The 25226-nt window shown below is 48.7% G+C and overlaps 1 protein-coding gene across 3 annotated transcripts in view; it reads right to left on the bottom strand.

Annotated features, from left to right (window-relative positions):
• Window positions 1-3553: 3553 nt before the first annotated feature.
• The window catches only part of VPS13D (vacuolar protein sorting 13 homolog D), a 74254-nt gene continuing 52581 nt past the window's right edge, over window positions 3554-25226 (bottom strand). For all 3 annotated transcript variants that reach the window (XM_087915195.1, XM_087915193.1, XM_087915194.1), the window contains 5 exons: window positions 19555-19687; window positions 18725-18920; window positions 6474-6605; window positions 5411-5651; window positions 3554-4458 (listed from right to left, as the gene is read on the bottom strand). In XM_087915195.1, the coding sequence (XP_087771321.1) occupies window positions 4327-4458; window positions 5411-5651; window positions 6474-6605; window positions 18725-18920; window positions 19555-19687 (834 nt within the window). In that variant the 3' untranslated portion in view covers window positions 3554-4326. The remainder of the gene's footprint in view (window positions 4459-5410; window positions 5652-6473; window positions 6606-18724; window positions 18921-19554; window positions 19688-25226) is intronic.

Consider the following 25226-nt stretch of genomic DNA (forward strand, 5'->3'; position numbering starts at 1 on the left):
CCTGCTCTGAACTCCGGGCTGTGGCTCACGTGGGGCGGGGAGGGGAGGGGACGGGCGGGGGGGGGGAGAAGCCCTGCCTGGATTGTCTGCTCACCCTCTTGACTTGTAAGGGAAAAAGTGCAAATAGGAGGAGGAGGAGGAGGGAAGAGGCGGAAGGCGCAAGTCCCGGGGAGGGGAGAACAGGATGAGAGAGAGAGAGCTGGAAGGGGCCTTGGAGGTCTTCTAGTCCAGCCCCCTGCTCAAGGAGGAGAGACCCTAGACCATTTCAATCAATCGGCCAATAAGAAGAGAGCTGGAAAGGGACCTCAGAGGTCTCCTAGTCCAGCCCCCTGCTCAAGCAGGAGGCGCAGAATGACAGGATGACACCCCCCCCACCGCCGGCCCTTCTTTTCGTGAAACTACAATTACAATTGCACAATTCCTGCAAACGTTCTTCGTACGTTTTAGCCTCCAGGCCTCTTGGTTGCTCTTCTCTGCGCTCTTTGCAGAGTTTATTTTTTGATATCATGGCGAGCAAAATCGGAAAGAAGCAAGGGAGAGAGAGAGAGAGAGAGAGAAAGAAAGAAAGAAAGAAAGAAAGAAAGAAAGAAAGAAAGAAAGAAAGAAAGAAAGAAGACAGACAAAAAGGAAGGAAAGACAGACAGACAGACAGGAAGAGACAGAGAGAAACAGAGAGAAAGCAAGCAGGAAAAAGAACCAAGGAAGAAAAGAAAGAAAAAAGACAGACAAAAAGGAAAGAAAGACAGACAGACAGAAAGAAAGACAGACAGACAGAAAGAGACAGAAAGCAAGCAAGGAAGAAAAAAAAGCAAGCAGGAAAAAGAACCAAGGAAGAAAAGAAAGAGAAAGAAAAAAGAGAAGAGAAAAAGGAAGGAAGGAAGGAGAGACAGACAGAAAGAGACAGAGATAAGAGAAAAAGAAAGACAGAAAGCAAGGAAGAAAAAAAAGCAAGCAGGAAAAGGAATGGAAAAGAAAGGGAAGGAAGGAAGGAAAGAAAAAGGGGAAGGAAGGAGAAAAAAAGGAGAAAGGAAAGGAAAGGAAGAGAAAGATAGAAAAAAAAGAAAAGACCAGGGGGGATGGGGACACTCCCAAACGGAGGGGGAGGGCAGGGGAGGGGAGGGGGAGATCCAGGGCTGGCCAATCCATTGTCTTGGGCTGACAGCGAGCAACTTTCACCGCACACTTTCCCTGCCAACTCCCCTCTGCCACTCCATCCATCACCCAGGAGGGTCACCGGCGGGTGAAACGCAGCCCGGCCGGGGCTATTTTTGGCTAACCGAGACGGGCGAGATAAAACGGGGCATGGACCGCCTCCCCCACCCACCCCCAAAAAACCTGGCAGTGGGCGGGGGGGGAAAGGACCCCTCGTACCCTCATTAAAGTGTCAATCAAAGAGACTCAGAGGAAGGGAAAAGCCAGGAGGGCCGGCAGCTCCGAAACCTGCAAGGGGGGGGGAACATGGGTTGGGGGGGGGGCCTGGAGGGGGTGTTTGATTGACAGCAGGCATAGCTTGGTGGGGAAAGGCCAATTTCCCTCCCTCGCTTAGCAAACTTTCACACGGTAATGCAGGAACAGGTGTTGGGGTTTTTTTGGGGGGGCGGGGGAAAGCGGGTGGCCAATGCAGCCCCAGCGGGCACCGCTTCAACACCCCGAAAAGTGAGAGTAAGGCTCTAGACTGCAACAGGTGAGGCCGCACACCTGGAATAATGCCACGCCCAATCTTGGTCCCGTTGAGACTTTCGAAAGAAATGCGGAGAGAAGGAAACCCGGAGAGGATTGAGGGGACTGGAGGAGGAAAACACAGGAGGAAGAATAGTTGTGCAGGAATTGGGGGTGTCCGGTTTAATAGAACGATAGCAGGGTTTCAATATATATATATATATATTTTTGGGGGGTGGGCTGCCATAAATAAAATGAATTTCGATGAATCAATCAGAATAGAGCCGGAAGGGAACCCCCCGGAGGTCTTCTAGTCCAACCCCTCAACCTCTGTTTTTTAAAACGATGACCAAAACTAGTTGCCGTAATCCAAGTGGGGTCTTGCCAAGGCATTATCATAAAACGATTATGATAAAAGAAAGAAATAAAATAATAATAATAATAATAAAAGATCCACCTGATCTTGATCCTATCCCTCTGTGGATGCCGCCTAGAATTGCGTTGGGTTTTTTTTTTGAGGGAGGGGACGGCAGCTGCCGCACCACGGCCGCCTCATAATTGAACTCCCATCCGCATTAGATGGAATTTTTGTCTTTGGGGGGGAAAGGATTTTTTTTAAAATAATAATAATAATAATAATAATAAATAAATAAAGGGGGGAAAGGAAGGTATTTTAAGCGAAGGCGTCTCGGTTACACGCCTGCTTATCCACTTAAGTAGTGAGGTGGGGACGCCAATGTCAACACAGACCTCTCAGCAAAGCATTCTTGGTGGGAAGAACTTGCCGCGTTTGGCGGTCGGCTTGCGGCCTCCTCTTCATCCGAGCGGTGCCAAAAATGGGGAGGAAAAAAATGTAAAAAAACAAAAAAAAAACCCCTCCCTCCCAATCACTTATTTTTTTTGGCTCTCCGGACGAATTCTTGTTGCAGGTATGTTCAAATGCGAGGCGCGACGTCCTGTTTCCTGCCAAGCGAGAGGCTGGTGGCGGAGGCCGGCCAAGCGGCCGCTGGAGGAGAAGGAGGAGGAGGAGGCGGTGGGGGGCAGCAGGATCAGCAGTGGGGAAAACTGAGGTTCCCCCACCCCCAACACACCGGTCTTCTTTGGGGGTTACCACGAGGGTCAAGACGAGCCGGCCAGCTTCGGGCGGTCACTTCTGCTCGGCCCCATTTCGATCGATGGGAATGGAGCTGGAGGGGGACCTCGGAGGTCTTCTAGTCCAACCCCCCCCCCAACCCGGCTCCGGCAGGAGAACCTAGGCCATTTCAATCCATCCATCGGAGCAGAGCTGGAAGGGAGTTCCTGGAGGTCTTCTAGTCCAACCCTCTGCTCAAGCAGGAAGGGCCTAGTCCATTGCAGATAAGTGACTCTCCGCTCTCTTCTTAAAAACCTCCAGGATAAATACCCACAGTTCCTAGTGGCAAGCGGTTCCACTGGCGAATTGCTCTCCAGGTCACGAAATTTATCCTGAAATTGTAGGAGTTGCTTCTCTCCTTCGTGAGTTTCCGTCGGTTGCTTCTTCTTGTCGGTCCCTCTGGTGCTTTGGAGAATAATTTGACCCATCGCTCTCTCTCTCTCTTTCTCTCTCTTTCCGTCTCTCTCTCTCTCTCTCTTTTCCTGAAAGTGCTGAGATTGTAGGAAATTCTGCATTCTTTCCTACATTTCCCCGCTGCCGCGTGGTGTCGAAAATAACAGCCGTGACCTACTACCGTGGAAATAAATAACCGCAAGATTGCAAGAGCAGCCGTGGTGGCGTGTGGTTCTTTTTTCGGGGTGGGGTGATGGGCTGGGGGGGCTTTTTTGCTTTGTTTTAATGAATCCACGGGGTCAGGTTTGCAAATATTATACATTTATAAACCGAATCGGTCTGCTTAAAACATCCCTCCCCCACAACAGTCCACCCAGCACTTCGGACACGTTCCCCCCCTTCCGTTTCCTTCTCGGCCTCTTTGCCGCTTCCAGAGAAAGGAAGGAAAAAATAAAAGTGCCTTTTCCCCACCCCCAGCCCACCCCCCCTCCCTCCCCCCAAAAAATGCTCAAAATCAGTGCAATATAACTTTTTCCTATCAGTTCTTTACACGGGAAGAAAACAAAAAAAAGAAAGACTTTTTGTGCAGCCTCGCTGGCGTGTGCGATAAAGTGTGCAGGCAGACACACACGTCTACGCATCATACACACACACAAGTGTATGTATATGTATGTATGTATATATGTGTGTGTGTGTATGTATATGTACAAAAAGACATCCTGATACATACATAGATACATACATATATATATATATATATATATATACACATCGGGATGTCTGTTTTTTCAGTTTTACCTGGAACTTATATTTATAGAATAATATATATGTATACACATACACACACACACACACATATATATATATATATATTATATTTATACGTGTGTGTACTATATATATATGTATATATATATATATATATACTTATATATACATACAGAAACGGTTAAGAAAATACCAGTTTTTTTTTAAGGGGTATCGGCTGTTGGTGCAAGATCGTTGTCCTCTCTCCCCTGCGGAGTTTTTGGCTTCTATGATTCACCCGAAAACGTCCTTACGGGGGGCCCCGATTCTCCGGCTGAGCCGAGCGTGTGGTGGTGGCGGGAGGAGGTCCAGGGTGGGGGGCGGTTTCCTCCGGGTCAGGAGTCCAGTTCTAAGTGTTCGTGGTGCTCGCCGGACCTCAGCATGAGCTGCTGTTCGTAGAAAAGGCTCTTTGCATAGTTGATCTCTTGACAGAGGCGGACGGCCACGTCCTCGGCGGAGACGTGGACCTGCGGGAGGAAGGACAGGACCGCGGAGGCTTAGAAAAAGACACACGCAAGGCCTCCTGCTTGAGCAGTGGGGGTTGGACTAGAAGACCTCTGAGGTCCCTCCTGGCTCTATCCTGATTGATTGATTGATTGAAATGGTAGGGTCCCCAATAAAAAAGCTCTTCCCGTCCGCTCGCCAGCTGAGAATTCTGGGTAATCCTCGACTTACGACATTAACAACCTAGAAATGGAAATCCCGTCGTTAAGGCAAAGACGTGCTGTGCTGAATTTAGAGACTTATATACACCACTTGCTTCACGGCTTGCTCGACAACTGTCTCCAAGGGAATGTAACAACTTATAACTGTTCGTTTAGGGACGGTTCGAAGTTACGACGGGGCTGGAAAAAGGGACCTAAGGCTGTTTTTTTTTTTCACCCTGACGACGGTCGCGGGCTCCCTGAGGTTCGACGGGGAAGGCAGGTTCGTTTCTAACGACTGCGTTTGCCCGACTTCGCCGCTTGCAGCAATTCACTCAACGACGGTGGCGAGAGGGGTCGTTAAGCGGGATGAGCCTCCCTTAGCAATGCTCAGCCGTGGACATTTTGGGGGCTCACAAAATATCCGCCTTGGCTCTGCCACTTCTGTTGTGCGGCAGAGGCGTTCGGGCATCCGACGGTGGCCGTTAAGCCGAGGACTCCCGGCCATCGGTTTGAAAAGGCCCCAGACTGAACCCTAAAACTATTGGGTTTAATCGTAAGGGCTGCATGCCCAACGCCGGAGCAAACTCCACCTGCCCCACCCTAAGAGCCATTCGCCTTTTTGCTTAGCAAGGGAAGGTTTCGGCTCCGTGACGGTCGGACGTTAAGCCGAGGAATACCTTGTAATAAGGGTTTCCAAAGCCTCCGGGGTCGAAATCGTTTCAAACCGGCGCAAATGATCGGACCCAATCCTCCCGAGAGAGAGCGGGCTCACCATGGGCTTCTGGTGCGACGGGCCGGGCATCGCGATGCCGCTGGTGGAATTGACGGCTTTCTTGGTCAGCTGGACGTAGACCTGTCCGTGGTCCCTGGAGATGAGGCAGTGGTAGAGGTCGTCGTATTTCACCTCCAGGAAGATGGCCTCTCGGTCCAGGGCGTCGCCGCTCTTGAGGAAATAAACCGCTCTGGAAGAGATGACCACGCAGTAGCCGTCCACGTTCTCCACCGCGATGAAGCTGGAAAGGGAGGAGGGAAGACGGGAGAGTGTGAGATTGACAAGAGCTGGAAGGGAGCTGGAAGGTCATCTAGTTCAACCCCCACCCTGCCCGAGCAGGAGGCCCTACGCCGTTTCGGACAGACGGGTAATCCAGTCTCTTCTTGAAAGCCTCCAGGGACGAAGCGCCCGCAACTTCCGAAGGCAACTTCTGTTCCACTGAATATAGAATAATAAGAGTTGGAAGGGACCTTGTAGGTCATGTTTTGTTCACGTCTTTCTTCTCAACTCTCTGGCGTCCATTTCTCCCCATCCGGGTTGGCTGCCAGGCCTCCTTAGTGATCCTTTAAAAAATGCCAGGTTTTTCCCAATCCCACCAAGTGCAAAAGGGAGAATTCCCAGCCAGCGCGAGCGATTAAAAAAATAAATAAATCAATTTAAAAAAAAAAAAAGAAAAAGAAAAGAGAAGCAACCGCATCCACGGAGGGAGAATTTATGGCCCAAAAGTCGGGATCGCCTCCGGCAAAAAGTCACACACGTACACACAGACACACACGCATCAGGAAGTAATTTAATTACTCAGCAACGGGGTTTTTTTTCAGAAGTGAAACAGGGAGCCCAGCTGAGAATAACAATGTGGGATCACTTAGCAAGATAACTTTAAATTAAAAAAAAAAGATTAAAAAAAGAAGGATTTAACTCTGAAGAAAAGGTCGTTTAAGCGTCGCTCGCTTTGCGGCTTGGAAGCCCGCACAGTGGCCATCCTGCGACTCAAGGGGGAGGCGGTGGTGCTGGGTTTGGATCCAGGCCGTTAAGCCGAGGACTCCCTCCCTCTGGTACTTACAACTCATCCTGGAGGTTCTCGGTCAGCTTAAGGAGTATCTCCTGCCCTTCCGCCTGGCTCCCGGAGTAGCGGGGCAGCAGCCCTTGGGGTCCCCGGCAACACCGTGGCCGCCGTATCCGCTCCGCCTGGGTCCTGTCAATCGGAGGGGAGGAAGAAAGGGGTCATTCCGGGGTCCGAGGCCTAGGGAGTCTCCAGCACCCGTGTGTCCAACTGTGCTTGATTTACAAGTTTGTTTAGTGGCCGTTCGAACTTACGACGAGCAACGGAAAAAGGGACTTGGGACTGTTTTCCGGACTGACGGTTTGCAGTCTAGACTCCCTGTGGTGGCATCCCCTGTTCTCTTTCTCTGTCTGTCTCTCGTCTAGTTAGGTATCCAGGTATCCCCACCTCTCTCTCTCTTTCTCTCCACCCACCCATCCATCCATCTACCATCTACAGTATCTATCATCTCTCTTTCTCTCTTTTGTCTGTCTGTCTGTTTGTCTACCTACCTACCCATCCATCCATCCCCTACAGTATTTATCTATCATCTCTATCTATCCCTCATCGATCTCTATCACCTCTTTCTCTCTAATCTACCTATCACCTGTAACCTCTGTCCTCTATGATCTGTCATCTATCTATCCATCATCCATCCATCATCTACAGTATCTATCATCTCTCTTTCTCATCCATCCATCCATCCATCCATCCATCCATCCATCCATCCACCTACCTACCTACCTATCCATACATTCATCCAAAAGGTCTACCTGCCTGCCTGCCTACCTACACTATCTACCAATCTGTCTGTATGTCTGTCTGTCTATGTATCTATGTATCTATCTACCTACCTACCTATCTACCTATCCATCCATCCATCCATCCATCCATCCATCCATCCATCTACACCTTCATCCAAAAGGTCTACCTGCCTGCCTGCCTACCTACACTATCTACCAATCTGTCTGTATGTCTGTCTGTCTATGTATCTATGTATCTATCTACCTACCTACCTACCTATCTATACCTACCTACCTACCTATCCATACATTCATCCAAAAGGTCTACCTGCCTGCCTGCCTACCTACACTGTCTATCTACCAATCTGTCTGTCTGTCTGTATGTATGTCTACCTACCTACCTACTTATCTACCTACCTACCTACCTAGTTACCCACCTACCTTTCCATCCATCCATCCATCCATCCATCCCTCCCTCCCTCCCTCCCTCCATGGGGGCACAGTGGCCAGAGTGCAGCAATTGCCCGCTTGTTGGCAGTTCGATCCTGACCGACTGTCTCAAGGTCGTCCATCCGCCCGTCCGAGGTTGGTAAAACGAGGAGCCAGACTGCTGAGGGGCGAGACTCGGCTGACGCTTAGCAAACCGCTTAAGAGAGGACTGCAGAAAGCCCTGCGCAGCAGCGCTCTACAAGTCTACGGGCCGAGCGCGCTCTCTGGAGAGACGAGGAAGGCCCTGCCTCTGGCTAGGAGACGGGCTCTCGGGTCTGTTTTGTTCTCTTCTCTGGCACGGCCTGTCCTCTGGCCACACGCACACGCACACACACACACACACCCTTTCCCAGTTCACCCAGAGTAGCATCCAATTCTCCCAGAGCCGAGTCTTCTCTTCCTTCCAGGGCTGGGAGTCCCTGTTCCCAAGCCAAGGAACTGGATCCATCACAAGTCAAGGGAAGGAAGGAAGGAGGTGGGGGGAGGGAGGCAAGGCTGCTCAGCGGGCAGGACTTGAACCCGGGATAAGGCCAGCGAGAAAGCACAGACTGCCCTCCGCCCCTTTCAGGCCGCGTCCATCTGGCTTCCTAAGTCCCCTCCACCACCACTCCCCCCCCCCAGCAAGCACCGTGGGGAAACTTGAAACGGTCGCTAAGCGGACAACCGTGAGCCAAGCGAGGACCGTCTGAATTTCGGGCTTCGTGGCAGCCTCTCTGACGCTTTGCCAAAAGGGTGTGTGTGTGTGTGTGCGTGTGTGTGTGTTGCTGGAGCGGTGTTAGGTTGGCTCGGGAGCCCCAGATATGATTTTTTGCAAAGCGCGCGGGAGGCCAAGGAGGCCGTTGTGTAACTGAGACGCATCAGCCACACAGCGGAGGCTCCGCAAAGAGGCCCCCTCTCCCCCCTGTTCCTCACAATTGTGAAGCGCAAATTCTTTGGCAGGGACGGTGCCGAATGTTGCGCAGCCCGTCTCCTTTTTGGGGTTTAAATTACACCCCAGATCATTGAATCGGTTTCTTTCTCTCTCTCTTTCCCTTTCCCTCTTTCCTTCTCTCCCTCCCTCCCTCTCTCTCTCCTTCCCTTCCTCCCTCTTTCTTTCTCCTTCTCTCCCTCGCTCCTCCTCCCTCCTTTCTCTTTCCTTCTGTCTCTCTCTCTCCTTCTCTCCCCTCCTCTCCCTTTCTCTCTTCTTCCCTCCTCTTCCTCTCTTTCCCTTCCTCCCTCTTTCTTTCTCCTTCTCTCATCCTCCCTCCTCCTTTTTCTCTTTCCTTCTGTCTCTCTCTCCTTCTCTCCCCTCCTCTCCCTTTCTCTCTCCCTCCGTCCCTCTCTTTCTTTCTCTCTTTCCCTTTCTCTCCCCTTCTGTCTCTCTGTCCTTCCCTCCTCTCCCTCTCTCCCTTTCTTTTTTCTTCTTTCTCTCCTTCTCTCCCGCTCTCTCCTCCTCCCTCCCTCTTTCTCTCTCTCCCTCTTTTCAATCTTAAAAAGCTTCCCTTTCTATACGGGTAGTCCTCGACTTATGACAACGAGTCCTGGACGTTGTCAATGGGGAAAGCGGATTCGCTCAACGACCGTGGGAATTCACAACTGCAATGATCCGCTTAGCAACGATCGCATGAGAGGCCGTTAAAAACCGGGGCAAAGCGCACTTAACACCCGTCTCACTTAGCAATGTCAACGTTGGGCTTCAGCGGCGGTCATGAGTCAAGTATTAAAATATTAATACCTTCCTATGAAGTTTCCACTCAAAGGTATTAAGGTTATTAATATTTATCATGATTAAATATTACATAAAGCATGAAGTGTTAAATAAACCCGTATTTATGGCCAAGAAGCAGCTCAGGGCTTCTAAAACATTGCCGTGGTGTCTTGAAGGACTACGAAATAAAGGAATTATTGTGATATTGCATGACAAATTCCTGAGAGTTAAAAAGTCTGCAGCCTGGTCCAATTTTCCCCAGATGATTTGTTTATGATATAGAGATTGCAATGTTTTTAATTTTTTTCCCCACTCTTCTTTTCTCCAAACTTTCCAGCTTTTTACATTCTATTAGACGGGGACGATTTCTGATGATTTATGCTCTCCCAAATTACTTTCAGAGGAGTGTTCAGTTTGGATTTAATCCCTTTAGTTTATTTCTGTGTGTTTGTTTAACGGAGGATCTAGCAAATTAGAAACAACCAAGAACTGGAGGCCTTTCCAGCACAATAGACAGTATTTTTTTGGGGTGGGTGGGTAGAGGATTACCTGGGTCAAGTCTTTCGCAGTAGCAAAAACACAGGGAGGGGGGGGAAACGACGTGCAAAAATTAAGACGGTGACAGGCAGGAGGAAAGAGGATTATTTCTGACTTGGCCAGAGGGAACCTGTCTTTCTGGCGAGAAACCGGCATGCTTGTGTTGCAGGCTTAAGCGGAGAAAATGGGACTATTTGGAAGGAATTTGTGTAAAGGGGGCCGAAAACAACCCCACCGAATCTCCCACGGGGCAGGTCTCACTGCAGGCAACACAACCTGTGCAGCTACATTTTTCACCCGGTGTCCTCATTGTTGGTTTTTTGGTTTTGTTTTTTTTAAAGGCGGGGGAAAAAAAAACACCAGATTATAAACAAGGCCGAGACTTTCGCAATCTAGTCTAATGAAAAGGAGGACCAGGGGAGACAGGAGAGCGGCCTTCCCGTATCTCGGGGCTGGCCCAAAGGAGAGGGGAGCCAAGCGATCAATGGGTGGGAACAAATCCAGGGGAGAAGCAACTTAAAACGAAGGAGAAATTTCCTGACAATTAGAACGATTCATCAGTGGAACAGCTCGCCACCAGAAGTTGTGAATGCTCCAACACTGGAGGTTTTTAAAAAGATGTTGGATAACCATTGGTCTGAAATGGTGTAGGGTTTCCTGCCTAGGCAGGGGGTTGGACTAGAAGACCTCCAAGATCCCTAGACCTAATTCTCTTCTCTTCTACTCTCTTCTACTCTATTCCATTCCATATTCTATTCTATTCTATTCTATTCTATTCTATTCTATTCTATTCTATTCTATTATTTCATTCTATTCTATTCCTATTTCATTCTCTTCTCTTCTCTTCTCTTCTCTTCTCTTCTCTTCTCTTCTCTTCTACTCTATTCCATTCATCTCTATTCTATTCTATTCTAGTCTATTCTCTTCTCTTCTCTTCTCGTCTATTCTCTTCTCTTCTAGTCTATTCTCTTCTCTTCTCTTCTCGTCTATTCTCTTCTCTTCTCTTCTCTTCTCTTCTCTTCTCTTCTATTCTCTTCTACTCTATTCCATTCCATTTTCTATTCTATTCTATTCTATTCTATTCTATTCTATTCTATTCTATTCTATTCTATTCTATTCTATACTGTTCTATTCTATTATTTCATTCTCTTCTCTTCCTATTTCATTCTCTCCTCTCTTCTCCTCTCCTCGGATCTGGCTCACCGAGTGACTTGGCAAAAGGGGATGGCGTGACACACACACACACACAGGTACACACACACACACAACCCCAGGGACAAACTGTGACCGTCATAAATACGAGACCATCATAAATAGGAGGGGTGTGTGCGCAAGCCTCTGAATTTGGACCGCGGGGAGTGAAGCGTGGTAAAAAACGGGCTCTGAGCCGCTTCTTTCAGAGACGGTTGTAAAAGTTGGACCGTCGCAAGTTGAGAACTATCCCCTATCCCATGCCCCACTGCTGGGGGGGGGGGGGGCTGAGAGAAAGAGGAACCCGTGTGTATGTGTGTGTGTGTGTGTGTGTGTGTGTGTCAACAATGCCCCCCATTGTTTCCCTCCACCCTGAAGCCGACTTCTTCTTCGCGGCTTGAGAACTGGAAATAAAAGAATAATTGAAAGTTCCCAATCTTTTTTTAAAAATCCCCCTGGGGTGGGGGGGGGGGGGGGGTGGAGAAACGGCGAGATCCGGGGATCCGCTACGTGCCGCACGAGAGGGTTAACTCGGAGAGCCTCGTCTCGCTCTAAACTTTTGCCCTCTGCATATGTACTCGTTGGCGGCCGTACAAAACCCCTGAGTAGCATTACACACGCCTTCACGCTGTAGTTCAACCGCCGGTCAACGCCGGGGCCTGGCTCCCCGCCAGACCGCAATCCATGGGACCAAAAAGCTTTCTTCTCCGCTCCCCGTATCCCACCCGCACCGGGCCTTCCATCATCGCCGCTCACCTCGGATTTGTCCGGATGGGGGTCGAGGGGGGTTGGGGTGCTTAAAGGGAGGCGCCCCGAGTTGCGGTTCTGGCTTGGGACCCCCACCAAGAGGGGGGGGGGAGGAGGAACCCTTGAGCAGCCTTGCAAAGGAGAGGTGCGTGGCGAGGAGGAGGAGGAAGAGGAGGAGGAGGCGGTTAGGGACTCCAAGGGAGGAAAAGAGTTCAAGAGAAGGACAGAGAGACAGAGAGGGGGGATCCATCTTGGGGGTCAGGGGGGCAGAGAACGTCCCTCGGCTGCAGGTCAAGGCACGGGCGGGCTGGGGGCTCGGACTAGCCTGCGGGGGCCGGATGAGCTGGCCCCTCCGCAGGGGCCACGGGCGGTGCCAGACTCCGGGCAGGGTGGGTGCCTGGCCTTCCGTCCACGAGTGGGACGTGCACCGAGACCCACGGGGAGCTGCGATGGGGAGACGCTGGGGCGACTTTGGGCCCGTCCTGCGCTCTCTCTCTCTCTCTCTCTCTCAGCCCACCTCGGAGGGTTGTTGTTGCAGGGCCGAAAGAAAGGAGGCGCGTCCGGATACGTTCGCCTCCGTGAGCCCTTGGTGAAAACAATAGTGGGGGAGGGATACGGAAAATAAAACGAATAAAAGGAGGGAGGAGAAAAAGGGGAGGAAGGATAAAAGGAAAGGAAGGAAGGAAGGATAAAAGGAAAGGAAGAAAGGAAACAAAAAGGAAGGATAAAAGGAAAGGAAGGAAGGAAGTAAAAAGGGAAGGAGGAAAGATAAAAGGGAAGGATAAAAGGAAAGGAAGGAAGGATAAAAGGGAAGGGAGGAAAGAAAAAGAGAAGGATAAAAGGGAAGAATGGATAAAAAGGAAGGATAAAAGGAAAGGAAGAAAGGAAAGAAGGGAAGGATAAAAGGAAAGGAAGGGAGGAAGAATCAAAGAGAAGGGAGGAAAGATAAAAGGGAAGGAAGGAAAAAAGGGAAGGATCAAAGGGAGGGAAGGATAAAAGGAAAGGAAGGAAGGAAAAAAGGGAGGGAAGGAGGGAAGGAAAGAAAGGAAGAAAGAATATGGAGAGGTTGCCAAACTATTGTAAATAACCAGCTGATCAGAATGACCATATGGCCAACATATTCCAAGGCACTATTCACAACGCAGGACATTCCACATTCAGTTTCTACCATCTCTCTCTCTTTCTCTCCTCTCCTCTCTCTCATTCTCTCTCTCTCTCTCTCCTGCCCTCTCTCCAGAACCATAAATAAAAGCACATTTGAGTCATCCGTTGCGCACCGTTGTGTGTCTGTTTCTGGAAAGGCTAAACATCCACGGATTATTTTTCCCCAAGGATGGGGGGCAGGGGGAAACAACTCTCCCCCCTGCCCCAGGTTTTCCTAAGCCCCCCGGTGGGACAGAGAATAAAGAAACCACCAGGCTGCCTCTCGCTCGTTTTGGCCGCTGTCACGAGGGGAAATTCCCCGGGGAAAAAAGTATTGGGAAGAGGAAAGCAAAGAAGTTCAGAAGGGAGCCGGAGCAGAGAGAGAGAGAGAGAGAAAAATATATATATTTATATATATATATATCGGTTATATATATATATCGGCTTTAAGACGGGAAGGGGCGCAGAGGAGCATCAGGTGTGACTGAATGGTGACCTCCTCATCACCATCGTGTCGGGATGATCCCCCTTAAATCCTTCTTTGCCCTAATCCAGCCGTCCCCCAATTCCTGCAACCGTTCTTTCTACGTTTTTTAGCCTCCGGGCTTTTAATTGTCTTAATTGCTGATGATTAGAGGATTGGACCAATGTACAATGAATGGTTGCAGGAATTGGCCATGGCTAATCTAGGGAAAAGAAGTGGGGTTTTTTTTTGGGGGGGGGGGCGGCTTTTAAGAAGGGATTGGACATCCGTCTGTCTGAATTGGTATAGGATCTCCTGCTTCAGCAAGGGGTTGGGCTAGACGACCTCCAGGGTCCCTTCCAGCTCCATTCTGATTGACTGAAACGGTCTAGGTCTCCTGCTTGAGCAGGGGGGGGGTTGGACTAGATGACCTCCAGGGTCCCTTCCAGCTATTTATTCTGATCGATTGGCGTGGCCTAGAGTCTCCTGCTTGAGCAGGGGGTGGGGTTGGGGTTGGACTAGAAGACCTCTAAGGTTCCTTCCAGCTCCACTCTGATTGACCGAAATGGCCTAGGGTCTCCTCCTTGCAGGGGGTTGGACTAGACGACCTCCAGGGTCCCTCCCGGCTCCATGCCGACCGACCGATCGATTTGAAATGGTCTACTGTTGTCCTCCCTGAGGTGGGGGGGGGCTGGACTGGAAGACCTCCAAGGTCCCTTCCGGCTCTATCCGGACCCTTGCTGCTTTTCTTACAACGGTCCCGGAGTTACGACTGCGCTGAGCGGGGCTGCCATTGGAGGACTTTTCCCAGAGCGTTTCGGCACCTCGGCTGATCGAAACTGGTCCCAGTGGGACCTCCCACCCTCGTCCTCACACGTCTGTGGGTTTGGGGGATAGCGGGGGGGCTGCCTTTGGCCCGAGCCCACGACCGCCGTTTCCCAACGAGCGCGTATCCGGGGAAAGCCGGGCCCGATGAAATCCAGGTTGCGCTACAATGCGGATTCTTTGGCTGAACTTCACTTGAACCCAGAAGCGTATTGCTAACAATGATCCAGTGATTACCTGCTTAAGGGGAGGGGACGGCGGGGGGTCAATTTCCACTTTCCCCCCCCCCCGTCCCCTGCCCTCAGCCCCTCCCTCCTCCTCCTCCTCCTCCCCTCTCCGCCTTTCGTCCTCTGGCCTTTTCCCTTCGCACACTTCCTCTTCGCCAAAACAGAAAGGGGGAAAATTGATAGTAACAAATAAACTCCAAATGGCTGTTTGCACACCGGGGCGACAACACACACCCAGGTTGGCAAACCCTTTCTGCCACTGATTTTCATTTTAATTCAGATTCTGCAGTTTCCTAAAAATAATAATAATAATAATAAAGTGCCAGTTGTTTGCCCATGTAAGTGTGTGCAGTGGTGTGCAAAAGAGAGAGAGAGAGAAAGAGAAAGGAAGAGAGAGAGAGATAAAGGAGAAAGAGAAAAAAGAAAGAAGAGAGATAAGAGAAAGAGAGAAACAGAGAGGAAGAGAGAGGAAGAGAGAGATAAAAGAGAGAGAGAAAGAGAGAAAGGGAGAAAAAGAAAGAAATAGTGAGATTTAAAGAGAAAGAGAGAAAGAGAAAGGAAAGAGAGAAAGAGAGAGAGAGAGAAAGAGAAAGAAAGAGAGAGAGAAAGAGAAAGGAAAGAGAAAGAGAAAGAGAGAGAGAGAAAGGAAAGAGAAAGAAAGAAAAAGAGAAAGAAAGAGAAAGAAAGAGAAAGAGAGAAAGAGAAAGGAAAGAGAGAGAAAGAGAAAGAAAGAGAGAGAGAGAGAGGAAAGAGAAAGAAAGAGAGAGAGAGAAAGAGAAAGGAAAGAAGAAAGAGAAAGAGAGAGAGAGAGAGAAAGAGAAAGAAAGAGAGAGAGAAAGAGAAAGGAAAGAGAGAGAAAGAGAGAGAGAGAGAGAGAGAGAGAAAGAGAAAGAAAGAGAAAAGGGAAATAAGCTGTAATTATCCTCCAACGAACTTATTTCCCAGGCACAACGTCTGCACCCCCAACCCAAAGAGGATGCTGACTCAGCCGGAGCGGCTAAATTTGGTTTTTAATCCAGGTTGTAATTGGAGCAGGACAATCTTGCCTTGGGGGGAAATAGAGGCTATTTTACTAAACCCCTCTCTCCCTCCCCCCAGCTGAACTCTGATGGGAGGGGAGGACCAAGGGACGGTCTTGGGTCTCCTTGGGTCACCCCTTCCCCACAATTATCTGGAGGAAGCCGCACTTCCCATACCGAGGGGGGGTGGGGGTGGGGGGGTTGTGTCTGGGACTCGTGGTCAGAAAAGGAAAAAAGGGAGAAAATAGACATTTGTTCCTTTTGGCCAAACACCAGAACTCCCAAGTCAGAGGCAGCCACTAAGTTCGACAGGGGGATCCCCATGAAATCAACCCTCTGGGCCAGTGTTACACTCGACTTTGGCTGTTTTTCCGTGAGAATAGAGCTGGAAGGGACCTCGGAGGTCTTCTAGTCCAGCCCCTTCCTCAAGCAGGAGGCCCAATCAATCAATCAGAATAGAGCTGGAAGGGACCTTTTCAATCAATCAATCAGTCAATACCTAATCAAACAATCAGAATAGAGCTGGAAGGGACCTCGGAGATCTTCTAGTCCAGCCCCTTCCTCAAGCAGGAGGCCCAATCAATCAATCAGAATAGAGCTGGAAGGGACCTTTTCAATCAATCAATCAGTCAATACCTAATCAAACAATCAGAATAGAGCTGGAAGGGACCTCGGAGATCTTCTAGTCCAGCCCTTCCTCAAGCAGGGGCCCAATCAATCAATCAGAATAGAGCTGGAAGGGACCTTTTCAATCAATCAATCAGTCAATACCTAATTAATCAATCAATCAATCACAATACAGCTGGAAGGGACCTTTTCAATCAATCAATCAATCAATCCCTAATCAAACAATCAATCAGAATAGAGCTGGAAGGGACCTCGGAGGTCTTCTAGTCCAGCCCCTTCCTCAAGCAGAAGACCCCTATACATATCAATCAATCAATCAATCAATGAGAACAGAGCTGGAAGGGATCTCGGTGGTCTTCTAGTCCAACTCCTACTTGGGCAAGGGGGTTGGAGTAGATGACCTCCAAGGTCCCTTCCAGCTCTATTCTGATTGATTCTTCTTATTTCCACCGGCGTTTGCTTTGCATCAGCAGTGTAGCCTCCTGGCTAATGCAACATGGCCGTGGGCTAAAATAAAATAATAAAATAATATTATCGCAAGCGCAAAAATGGGGCCTGGGGACGAAGGAGAGGCGTCATGGCCTGGCCAAGGAAGGAAAAAACCAAACAAAACCAACAAACCCCGGTTTAAGGGCTTCGTGGTTTAATCCGTTCCACCCACCCACCCGCTTTTTCAACCTGCTCCGAGGTCCTCCCGAAAACCACAAGAGTGTCAATAAAACTTTCTGGGTCTAGGAGACTGAAATGAGTCACAACTATTCAAAGGGAGGGGAAAGAAAGAAAGAAAGAAAGAAAGAAAGAAAGAAAGAAAGAAAGAAAGAAAGAAAGAAAGAAAGAAAGAAAGAAAGAAAGAAAGAAAGAAAGAAAGAAAGAAAGAAAGAAAGAAAGAAAGACTTTCTTTCATTCTTTTCTTTAAGAGCCTTTACATAAGTGACACCAGAATGAGAAATGGATTATTTTGGGCTCAGGAGAGGAAGGGAGTATCCAGAGTTCAGCCAAACACAAGAAAAAGACATTTGCGGTACATTTTCTCCCTCTCTCTCTCTCTCTTTTTTCTTTTGGCTTGGTTCTGGAAGAGGGAGGGAGAAGGGTGGAAGCTTGTTGAAGCAACAGGCAAAGTCAAGGCACCTTTCGACTGCTGGGTTCAGAGGAACGGAGCTGGAAGGAGCCTTGGAGGTCATCCAGACCAACCCTCTGGAGACCGACCCTATAGCATTTCCGGACAAACGGCTGCCCGGTCTTATAAGACCTCCATTCTTATCTGAATAATATCTCCATTATTATTCTTATTCTAACGTTTTTTTCCCCCCCCCCCACCTTCTTCCTTGGAGATGGCGTGGGTGCGCTTGCAATATGGCGGTCTATTTTTCAGAAAGCAGAATAGCGGAGTTCACAGACTAACAGTGACCTTGGAGGTCTTCTAGTCCAACCCCATACCATTTTAGACCAATGGCTGTCCGGTCTCTTCTTAAAAGCCTCCAGTGACGGAAGCACCCTTCAACTTCTAGTGGCAAGCAGTTCCACTGATGAACGGTTGTTCCCCCCGACAGGAAATTCCTCCTAAGTTGCTTCTCTCCCCTTGATCAGTTTTCCATCCGTCGCTTCCCGTCCTGCCTTGTTTGGAGAATAGGTGGACCCCCCCCCCCATCTTCGTTTTGGGGGCAGCCCCTCAAATATTGGATGACTGACATCACGTCCCCTCCCCGGTCCTTCTTGTCATTCAAGTTCGTTCCTCCGTAGAGGAATCTCTGGCTGGCTGGGGGATTCTGGGAGCTGAAGTCCACCCATCTTAAAGTGGACGAGTTGGAAAAAAAAATCAACAACCACCCCTCTGCTGTGTAGAGACACACCCAGCTCTCTAGGCGTGGGAATTCTCTCACAGACATGATGTCAGGGAATTTCCAAGCCAAGTTCCACTCCAAACCGCACTTTCTCCCCCGGAAGCAAAGCCAGCATTCTAGCCAGGATCTTAGATCTCTGTTTGTGTGCTTGTTTCTAGCCCACAATTATTATTTATACTATGTTGTTATGTTACATTATGCTACGAAATTGTGTGGGGTCTCCTGCATGGGCGGTGGGGGGGGGGGCGGGGTTGGACTAGATGACCTACAAGGTCCCTTCCAACTCTGATTATCTGCTGTCTGTTATTTGACGTTATGTTAGTTTCATAAACAACTCAAAGGGCTGAACGTATCTAATACAAGTAGCCCTCACAACCACGATCGAGGCCAATATTTCTGTCCTTAAGCGAGACGTTGGTGAAGTGAGATTTGCCCCATTTTACGACCCTTTCTTGCCGCGGTGGTTATCGCTGCAAGGTGTTAAAGCAGTGACCCGTCTGTTAAGTGAATCTGGCTTCCCCAATGACTTTACCAGTCAGAATGGTCGCCAAAGGGGACCGTCATAAATACGAGTCCGTCGCCAAGGGTCCGATTTTTGATCACGGGACCCCCGGAGACGCTGCCAAAAAAAAAAAACCTCAGTGCTGTTGTAACTTCGAATGGTCACTAAATGAGTCCAGAACGGCTTGCAGGATGACGCCGGATGGAAGCCGACTCCACCGGTTTGACTCACCTGGGGCCGGTCAGCGTGGCTGTCTCTCGGACGGCTTGGGCGGTCTCCGAGGCGAAGTCCAGGGCTCCGGCCACCGGCTTGGTTAACGTCCCAACAAGTCCTTTACCGAGACCGGACATGAAGCCGCTAACTCCCCCTTCGGTCTTCACCCCTTCCACCGTCGAGGTGATCACGCTGGTTAACCCGCCAATGATGCCTGGTTTGGGGGAGTGGAAAAAAGAAAACCGACAAATATTTATGAGAAGAGTTTGAACACGATGTGGCAAAACGGTGCAAAAGGCAGCGCATGATTTCGGATAAAGCTCAGTGTGCACAACGTGTGGCCTCTCCTGTGGAACAGAACAGAGAGGAATATGGAATAGAACGGAACAGAATGTAGAATAGAATAGAATTAGAATAGAGTAGGGTAGAGTATAATAATAATAATAATAATAATAATAATAATAATAATAGAATAGAATATGGAATAGAACAGAATAGAATGTAGAATAGAATAGAATTAGAATAGAGTAGGGTAGAGTATAATAATAATAATAATAATAATAATAATAATAATAATAATAATAATAATAATAGAATAGAATATGGAATAGAACAGAATAGAATGTAGAATAGAATAGAATTAGAATAGAGTAGGGTGGAGTAGAATAAGAATAGAATAGAATTAGAACAGAACACAGAATAGAATAATACAGAATATAGAATAGAATAACAGAGTTATTAGAGGTCTCCTAGTCCACCCCCCTGCCGGAAACCCTACATCATTTCAGTCAAATGTTTGTCCAATCCAGGGGTCATCAAACTCGGCAGTTTGATTTACACGGATTTACCGTGAGCCAGGCCTTGGATGCCGGCCACGAGATGTTCACCGCTGGTTGCCGCGTGGTATCGAATGTATTCCCGCTCCGTCTGATGCCGGTTATCCATGGTCTTTCCCAGGCCGTCAGACAAAGTTCCTGTAAACTGTCATCAAGATGAGAACAAGAAAAAGGACAGATATTAATTGTCTGGATTAATTCAGGATATTAATTGTCCAGAACGTAACGATCCTACACGTAGCTAAATAATTACATCCTAAGTACTGGTACTCCTGTACGTTGAAGGGAAGATAACCTCCTTTGTCGCTTTTCTGTGTACAGGATGACACATATCCAAAATAAATTCCGATCCCTGCTATCTATCTATATAGATAAGAAGGATGGATGGATGGAGATAGATAGATTGATAGATATAGAAGATATAGAAATAGATGATAGGTAGGTAGATATATAATAAGAGATATAGAATACAGGTAGGTAGATGATAGATTGACAGATACAGACATGACACACATATAGGGGTATTTTTTCAGTACTGCTTTAACTTCAAACGGACACTGAACGAATGGTCGTAAGCCCAGGGCTTCCTGTTTGAAGCTTGCAACCTCCAGATCTTTTCCCAACAGACCTGGGCATTTTCCCACTTCCTGGCTATAACCTGATCACTCAGACTACTTTTTCTCCCTCCTCCCGACAGATCTGGGGAATCGACTGGCTTCCCGGGAGTGGATCAGCCAAAGGCCCAGAACTCGGATTGAAAGAGAAAAAAATAACAATACAAAAAATAATAATGCAAATAATAATGCAAATAATAATAATAATAATAATAATAATAATAATAATAATAATAATAATAATAGTAAAAAGACAGGGGTCGGCCGCCGGCCAAAGGAAAAATTGTCGAGCAGCTCCCTTTTTGTGAGCGTGCCAAACTTTGGCACATGGTTGGTGGCAGGAGGCCTGACGCCTTGGCTGAGAACGAGAAGGGGACGAGCTTTGGACGACGGGTTAGCGAAAGCAGCGTGAATAGCCACGATTCAGGGTTAGCCACGATTCAGGGCTTGCTGGTCCAATCTTTGAAACTCCTCAACTGCCTCAAAGGCGGAGGACAATTCATCCAGAGCCTTGCAAACACGTCTTTTTTTAAAAAAAAAAACTTTTTAATTGGCTTTCTATTAAATACATTTCTTAGGGCTTAATGAGCATCGTGTTGTCTGGGTAATGATTGCTTTAACATTATAAATTTTACATTCTTAATCTCCACCTCTTTTTGCCAGCCACTGGGTCAAATAAAGACTTCCAGGATTGATTAACAATCTGCAATCTTCTTTCTGTTTAATTTCTGAAGGAGGAGGAGGATTGTGGGGTCCTTGGTGCTGTCTGAGCTGGGAGGTTTTCTTGCAGACATTTCACGACCCAACTAGGGAACATCCTCAGGACGAAGAGGAGGAGGAGGAGGAAGTCTGTGGGTTCCTTGGTGCTTATGGGGCTGGGTGCTTTTCCCGCCGAAGTCCCCTCGACCAAACTAGGGAACAGCATCAGGACTACGCCCGAACGCACTAAACCCACGGTCGTAATGGCGAAGAGCAACCGGCCCAGACGAGGACTCAATGAAGCGGCAGGAAGAGGAGTGGGGGGGGGCAGCCCCTTCCCCTCCTTGGCAGAGGCCTGGCGGGAGGCCGCTGCCCTCCGAGGAGGAGCTCCGGCAAAGCCGCCCAGCGGGTGCCTGGGGGCGCCCCGTCTTGTGTTACAGGCCTGAATGCGAGAGAGATCCCGGCAGGAGCCGCTGGCTGTTTTCCCTGCACACACACACACACACACACACACACACACACACACACACACTGACACACACACACAGACACACAAGGCCGTCAAAAGTCCATGGAGTGAACTTGAAATGACCCCAGCTGGAGAATCGCTGGCGGGTTCAACGCCCGGGCAAGTTAGCCTTTATTAAGCCAGGACGGATCGTATTTTCTTTTTGGGGTGGGCGGGAGAAGTGAAGCCTAGCAGGATTGGGGGGGCTTCCCCCCCACCCCCCTAAAGAGCTTGCAAGAAAGACCCATTGCAATGCACCAGATGCCTTAGGGGAGCATCTTGGCTCCAACTGGACCCCGAGTCCCGTCCCATGGACGCCTCCCGCTTCCCAAGCTGTCCTCGAAGCTTTATTGTTTCTTTTATTTTTCTTAGATGTATCCATGCATTCACAACTATCTTTTTACTTTTACGTATTATCTCGTAAGCAACTGAAAAAAAACCTAAATAAAATAAATAAATAAAATATGAAACAGAAGTTCCCTTCGGAAGTTGTGGGAGTTTCACCCCTGGAGGCTTTCAAGAAGAGACTGGGCTGCCGTCTGTCGGAAATGGGGTCGGGTCTCCTGCTTGGGCGGGGGGTTGGACTAGATGACCTATGAGGTCCCTTCCCGATCTATTAGGATTGGATTGATCGATTGAAATGGTCTAAGGCCCCTGCCGGAGGAGGGGAGGGGGGTTTGCGTGACCCCGCGACCGTCATGAACCCAAGTCAGCTGCTAAGCGTCCGAATTTTGATCATGAGGCCACGGGGTCGGCTGCTCCTTTTCTCGGGGGTGTTGTAACTTCGAACCGTCGCTAAGGGAACTGTTGTAAGCCGAGGATCCCCTGCATTTTTATTCCATTTGTCAGGAATGGTCTAGGGTCTCCTGCTTGAGCAGAGGGCTGGACTAGAAGACCTCCGAGGTCCCTTCCAACTCTGGCGTTCTATTACGATGCTGTTTTTATCCCTTCCGTTGTGTCCCCCTTGGGGCAATTCTACGGGCCAAACGTCCCCCCCAAAAAACCTCCTGAACTTGCGCTATTTGAGGGTTTTTTTCCCTCTGCTCTGGCTGGGCTCAGCTTTGACAGCGTCCAGCCAGCCAACGTCGGCGGGTTTTTCCTTTCCCCGTTGACTCTTGCCAGCATTAATTGCCATTTTTCCAGTTAATTTCCCACGACGATGTGGCCCAAATAAATTAACCGGCTACCTCGACCTACAAAAACCCGGCCCCAAAACACCCTTGCAAAGGGGCAGGGGGGCGATGCAGTGGCTGCCTTGTGGCTTGATCCTTCACTCTGCATTTATTTGTGTGTGTGTGTGTGTGTGTGTGTGTGTGGTGTGTGGGTGGGTGTGTGGTATGTCCCCGCTGAAAAGGTTGTGCTTTTGGGGAAGGGTGTCGGGAAGTGCTGCCAAAGTCTTGCCCTTCTGAAGGGCTTGTTTGTCGTATGCACACACGGCACAGAACATCCAGGCCAGAGGCGAAAGGAATAAATAAAAATGTTTTTCCCTTTCGCCGAGCGTGCAAAGTCCGCGTTGGTGGTGATTTACAAATGGGGAGAGAAGGAGCGCGGGAGGGCTTGGAAGAGGGGCGGGTGGGAAGCCAAACCGGGGCAACTTTTCACCTACACACACACACACACACACACACAAATACACAGCAGCACCAGCAGCAGCAACACGGGGCAATGTTACACAACTCATCCTCCTCCTCCTCTTGGGTCAAGCGCAGGACTCATAAAACTGGGGGGAGCTTTGTGGGGTTGTGGCTGGAAGCACAACACCACCACCTCCAGCAGTTGTGAGCGCTGCAACACCGAAGTTTGTTTGTTTGTATTTTAAAAGAGAAGAAGATTGCGGACAACCCTTTTTTTTTGCCTGAAATTCACTGCGTGGAAGGCGTCTCGCTTTAGCAACAGGCATTTCCGACTGCGCGGCCGCCGTCAGGGGAGACTAGAAGTAGAATGTCTGGTGTGTGAAATTCTGCAAAATTCAGGGTGTTTTTCCCCCCCCCCCCCAATTCCTTCCTTTCCCCCCCTGGGCCGTGAATGGCGGCGAGCCCCTTAACCTCTCCACGCTTCTTCGGATGGAAACGTTCGGTTCCTGGACGGCCTCCGCGATTGCCCCCCCGCCCCGCTTCTCAATGGAAGGGGAGTGGGCCGAGGGGGTGGGCCGGGGGGGCTACAGCTGCAGCTGGCTCAGCAGAAAGCAAAAACTCCCCAAGAAAAACACACGGCAGGTCCAACATGAAAGCCACGCTCGCTGGCTCGCTGGGGGGGTATTTCGCGGCCTCGCCTGTTGATATGGTTTTTTTTTTTTGTCCGTTTCCAAAATCTTTTTGACACCCTCGGTCTCCACCCTAAGCGAGTGAGATCGTGATTAGCCTCCTTTCTTCTTCCTCGGGGTTCCTGAGAGGTTATGATCCATGGCTGCTGTATTTTATTTACATTTTAATTTTATATATTGCATTGCAGGTACTGCATTGCATAGCGCTGCATTCCGTCCTATCCTATCCTATCCTATCTTTCTATTCCATACCGTATTCTATTCTATTCTATTCTATTCTTCATTCTATTCTATTTGATGCCATATTCTCTTCTCTTCTCTTCAATTCTATTCTTCGTTCTATTCTATTCTACTCTATTCTATTCTATTCTATTTGATTCCATATTCTCTTCTCTTCTCTTTTCTTCTCTTCTATTCAATTCAATTCTTCGTTCTATTCTATTCTACTCTATTCTATTATATTCTATTCTATTTGATTCCATATTCTCTTCTCTTCTCTTCAATTCTATTCTTCGTTCTATTCTATTCTACTCTATTCTATTCTATTCTGATTCCATATTCTCTTCTCTTCTCTTCTCTTCAATTCAATTCTATTCTTCGTTCTATTCTATTCTACTCTATTCTATTCTGTATCCTATTCTATTCTTTCCCTTCCTCCCTTTCCTTTCTCTTCCCACTTCCCTTCCTTCTTCCCTTCCTCCCACCCTCTACCCCTTTTTCTTTCTTTCTCTTTTCTCCTTCCCTTCTCTCTTTCTTCCTTTCCTCTCCTTCCTTCCTTTTTTCCCCTCCTTTCTTTTTCTTTTTTTCCCTCTTTCCTCCTCTTCTCCTTCCTTTTTCTTTCTCTCTCTCCTTCCTTTCCTCCTCTCCTCTCTTCTTTCCTTCCTGAAAGCCGGCAGACTGCAGGGTGGAGGTAATGGAAACTCCCTCCCAGACCTATATTTAGGATCAAAGTCCTTTCCAAGCACGCACAGACGCACACGCACACACACGGACAGCTGGTCTCCAGGGATCAAACTGCAGTGAACTTTTCTCGGTCTGGGTTCTCCGTGCCAACTTCAATCCTCAGCTCTGGGCGTTTGAACGAAGACATTTCCCCCCACCGCACGCTTCCAAAGGTACATGGAAAAACCATTATGGGGATCATCAAGCGAAAAAAAAAATTCGTATAATGGCAAAACCAGACACGGCCCATAAAGAAGGATTATTTTTTATTTTTGGCAGGCAATTATTATTATTATTATTTTTTCTTTTAAAAAAAGAAGAGGGGCTATTATAGTTCAAGCTTTGTGCAGCTTTGGAGCCCAAAGGCCCACCTGGTTTGAAGAAGCAGGTAACGGAGACGGGGGAAAGGGGGGCTGTGTCTCTCCTGATGTCTACCTTGGACTGCCAGCCGCCCACCCCCAAAGCACAAGCCAGACGCGGATGAAAGAAAAGTCTGCATTTTTTTCTTTTTTAAAAAAAAATCCACCAGAAGGATCTGGGAAGCAGACAGGGATCATTAATCATCCCTTCCTTGCCGACAGCATCCACGGAGAAGCTGCAGCCGTGGTCAGACTGGTCAAGCTCAACTTCCTTGCGGGGGAAAAGAGCAATAGTTTAA

This window comes from Pseudonaja textilis, chromosome 18 (genome assembly GCF_049901715.1).
Source record: "Pseudonaja textilis isolate UNSWEBS1 chromosome 18, rPseTex1.2, whole genome shotgun sequence".
NCBI lineage: Eukaryota > Metazoa > Chordata > Lepidosauria > Squamata > Elapidae > Pseudonaja > Pseudonaja textilis.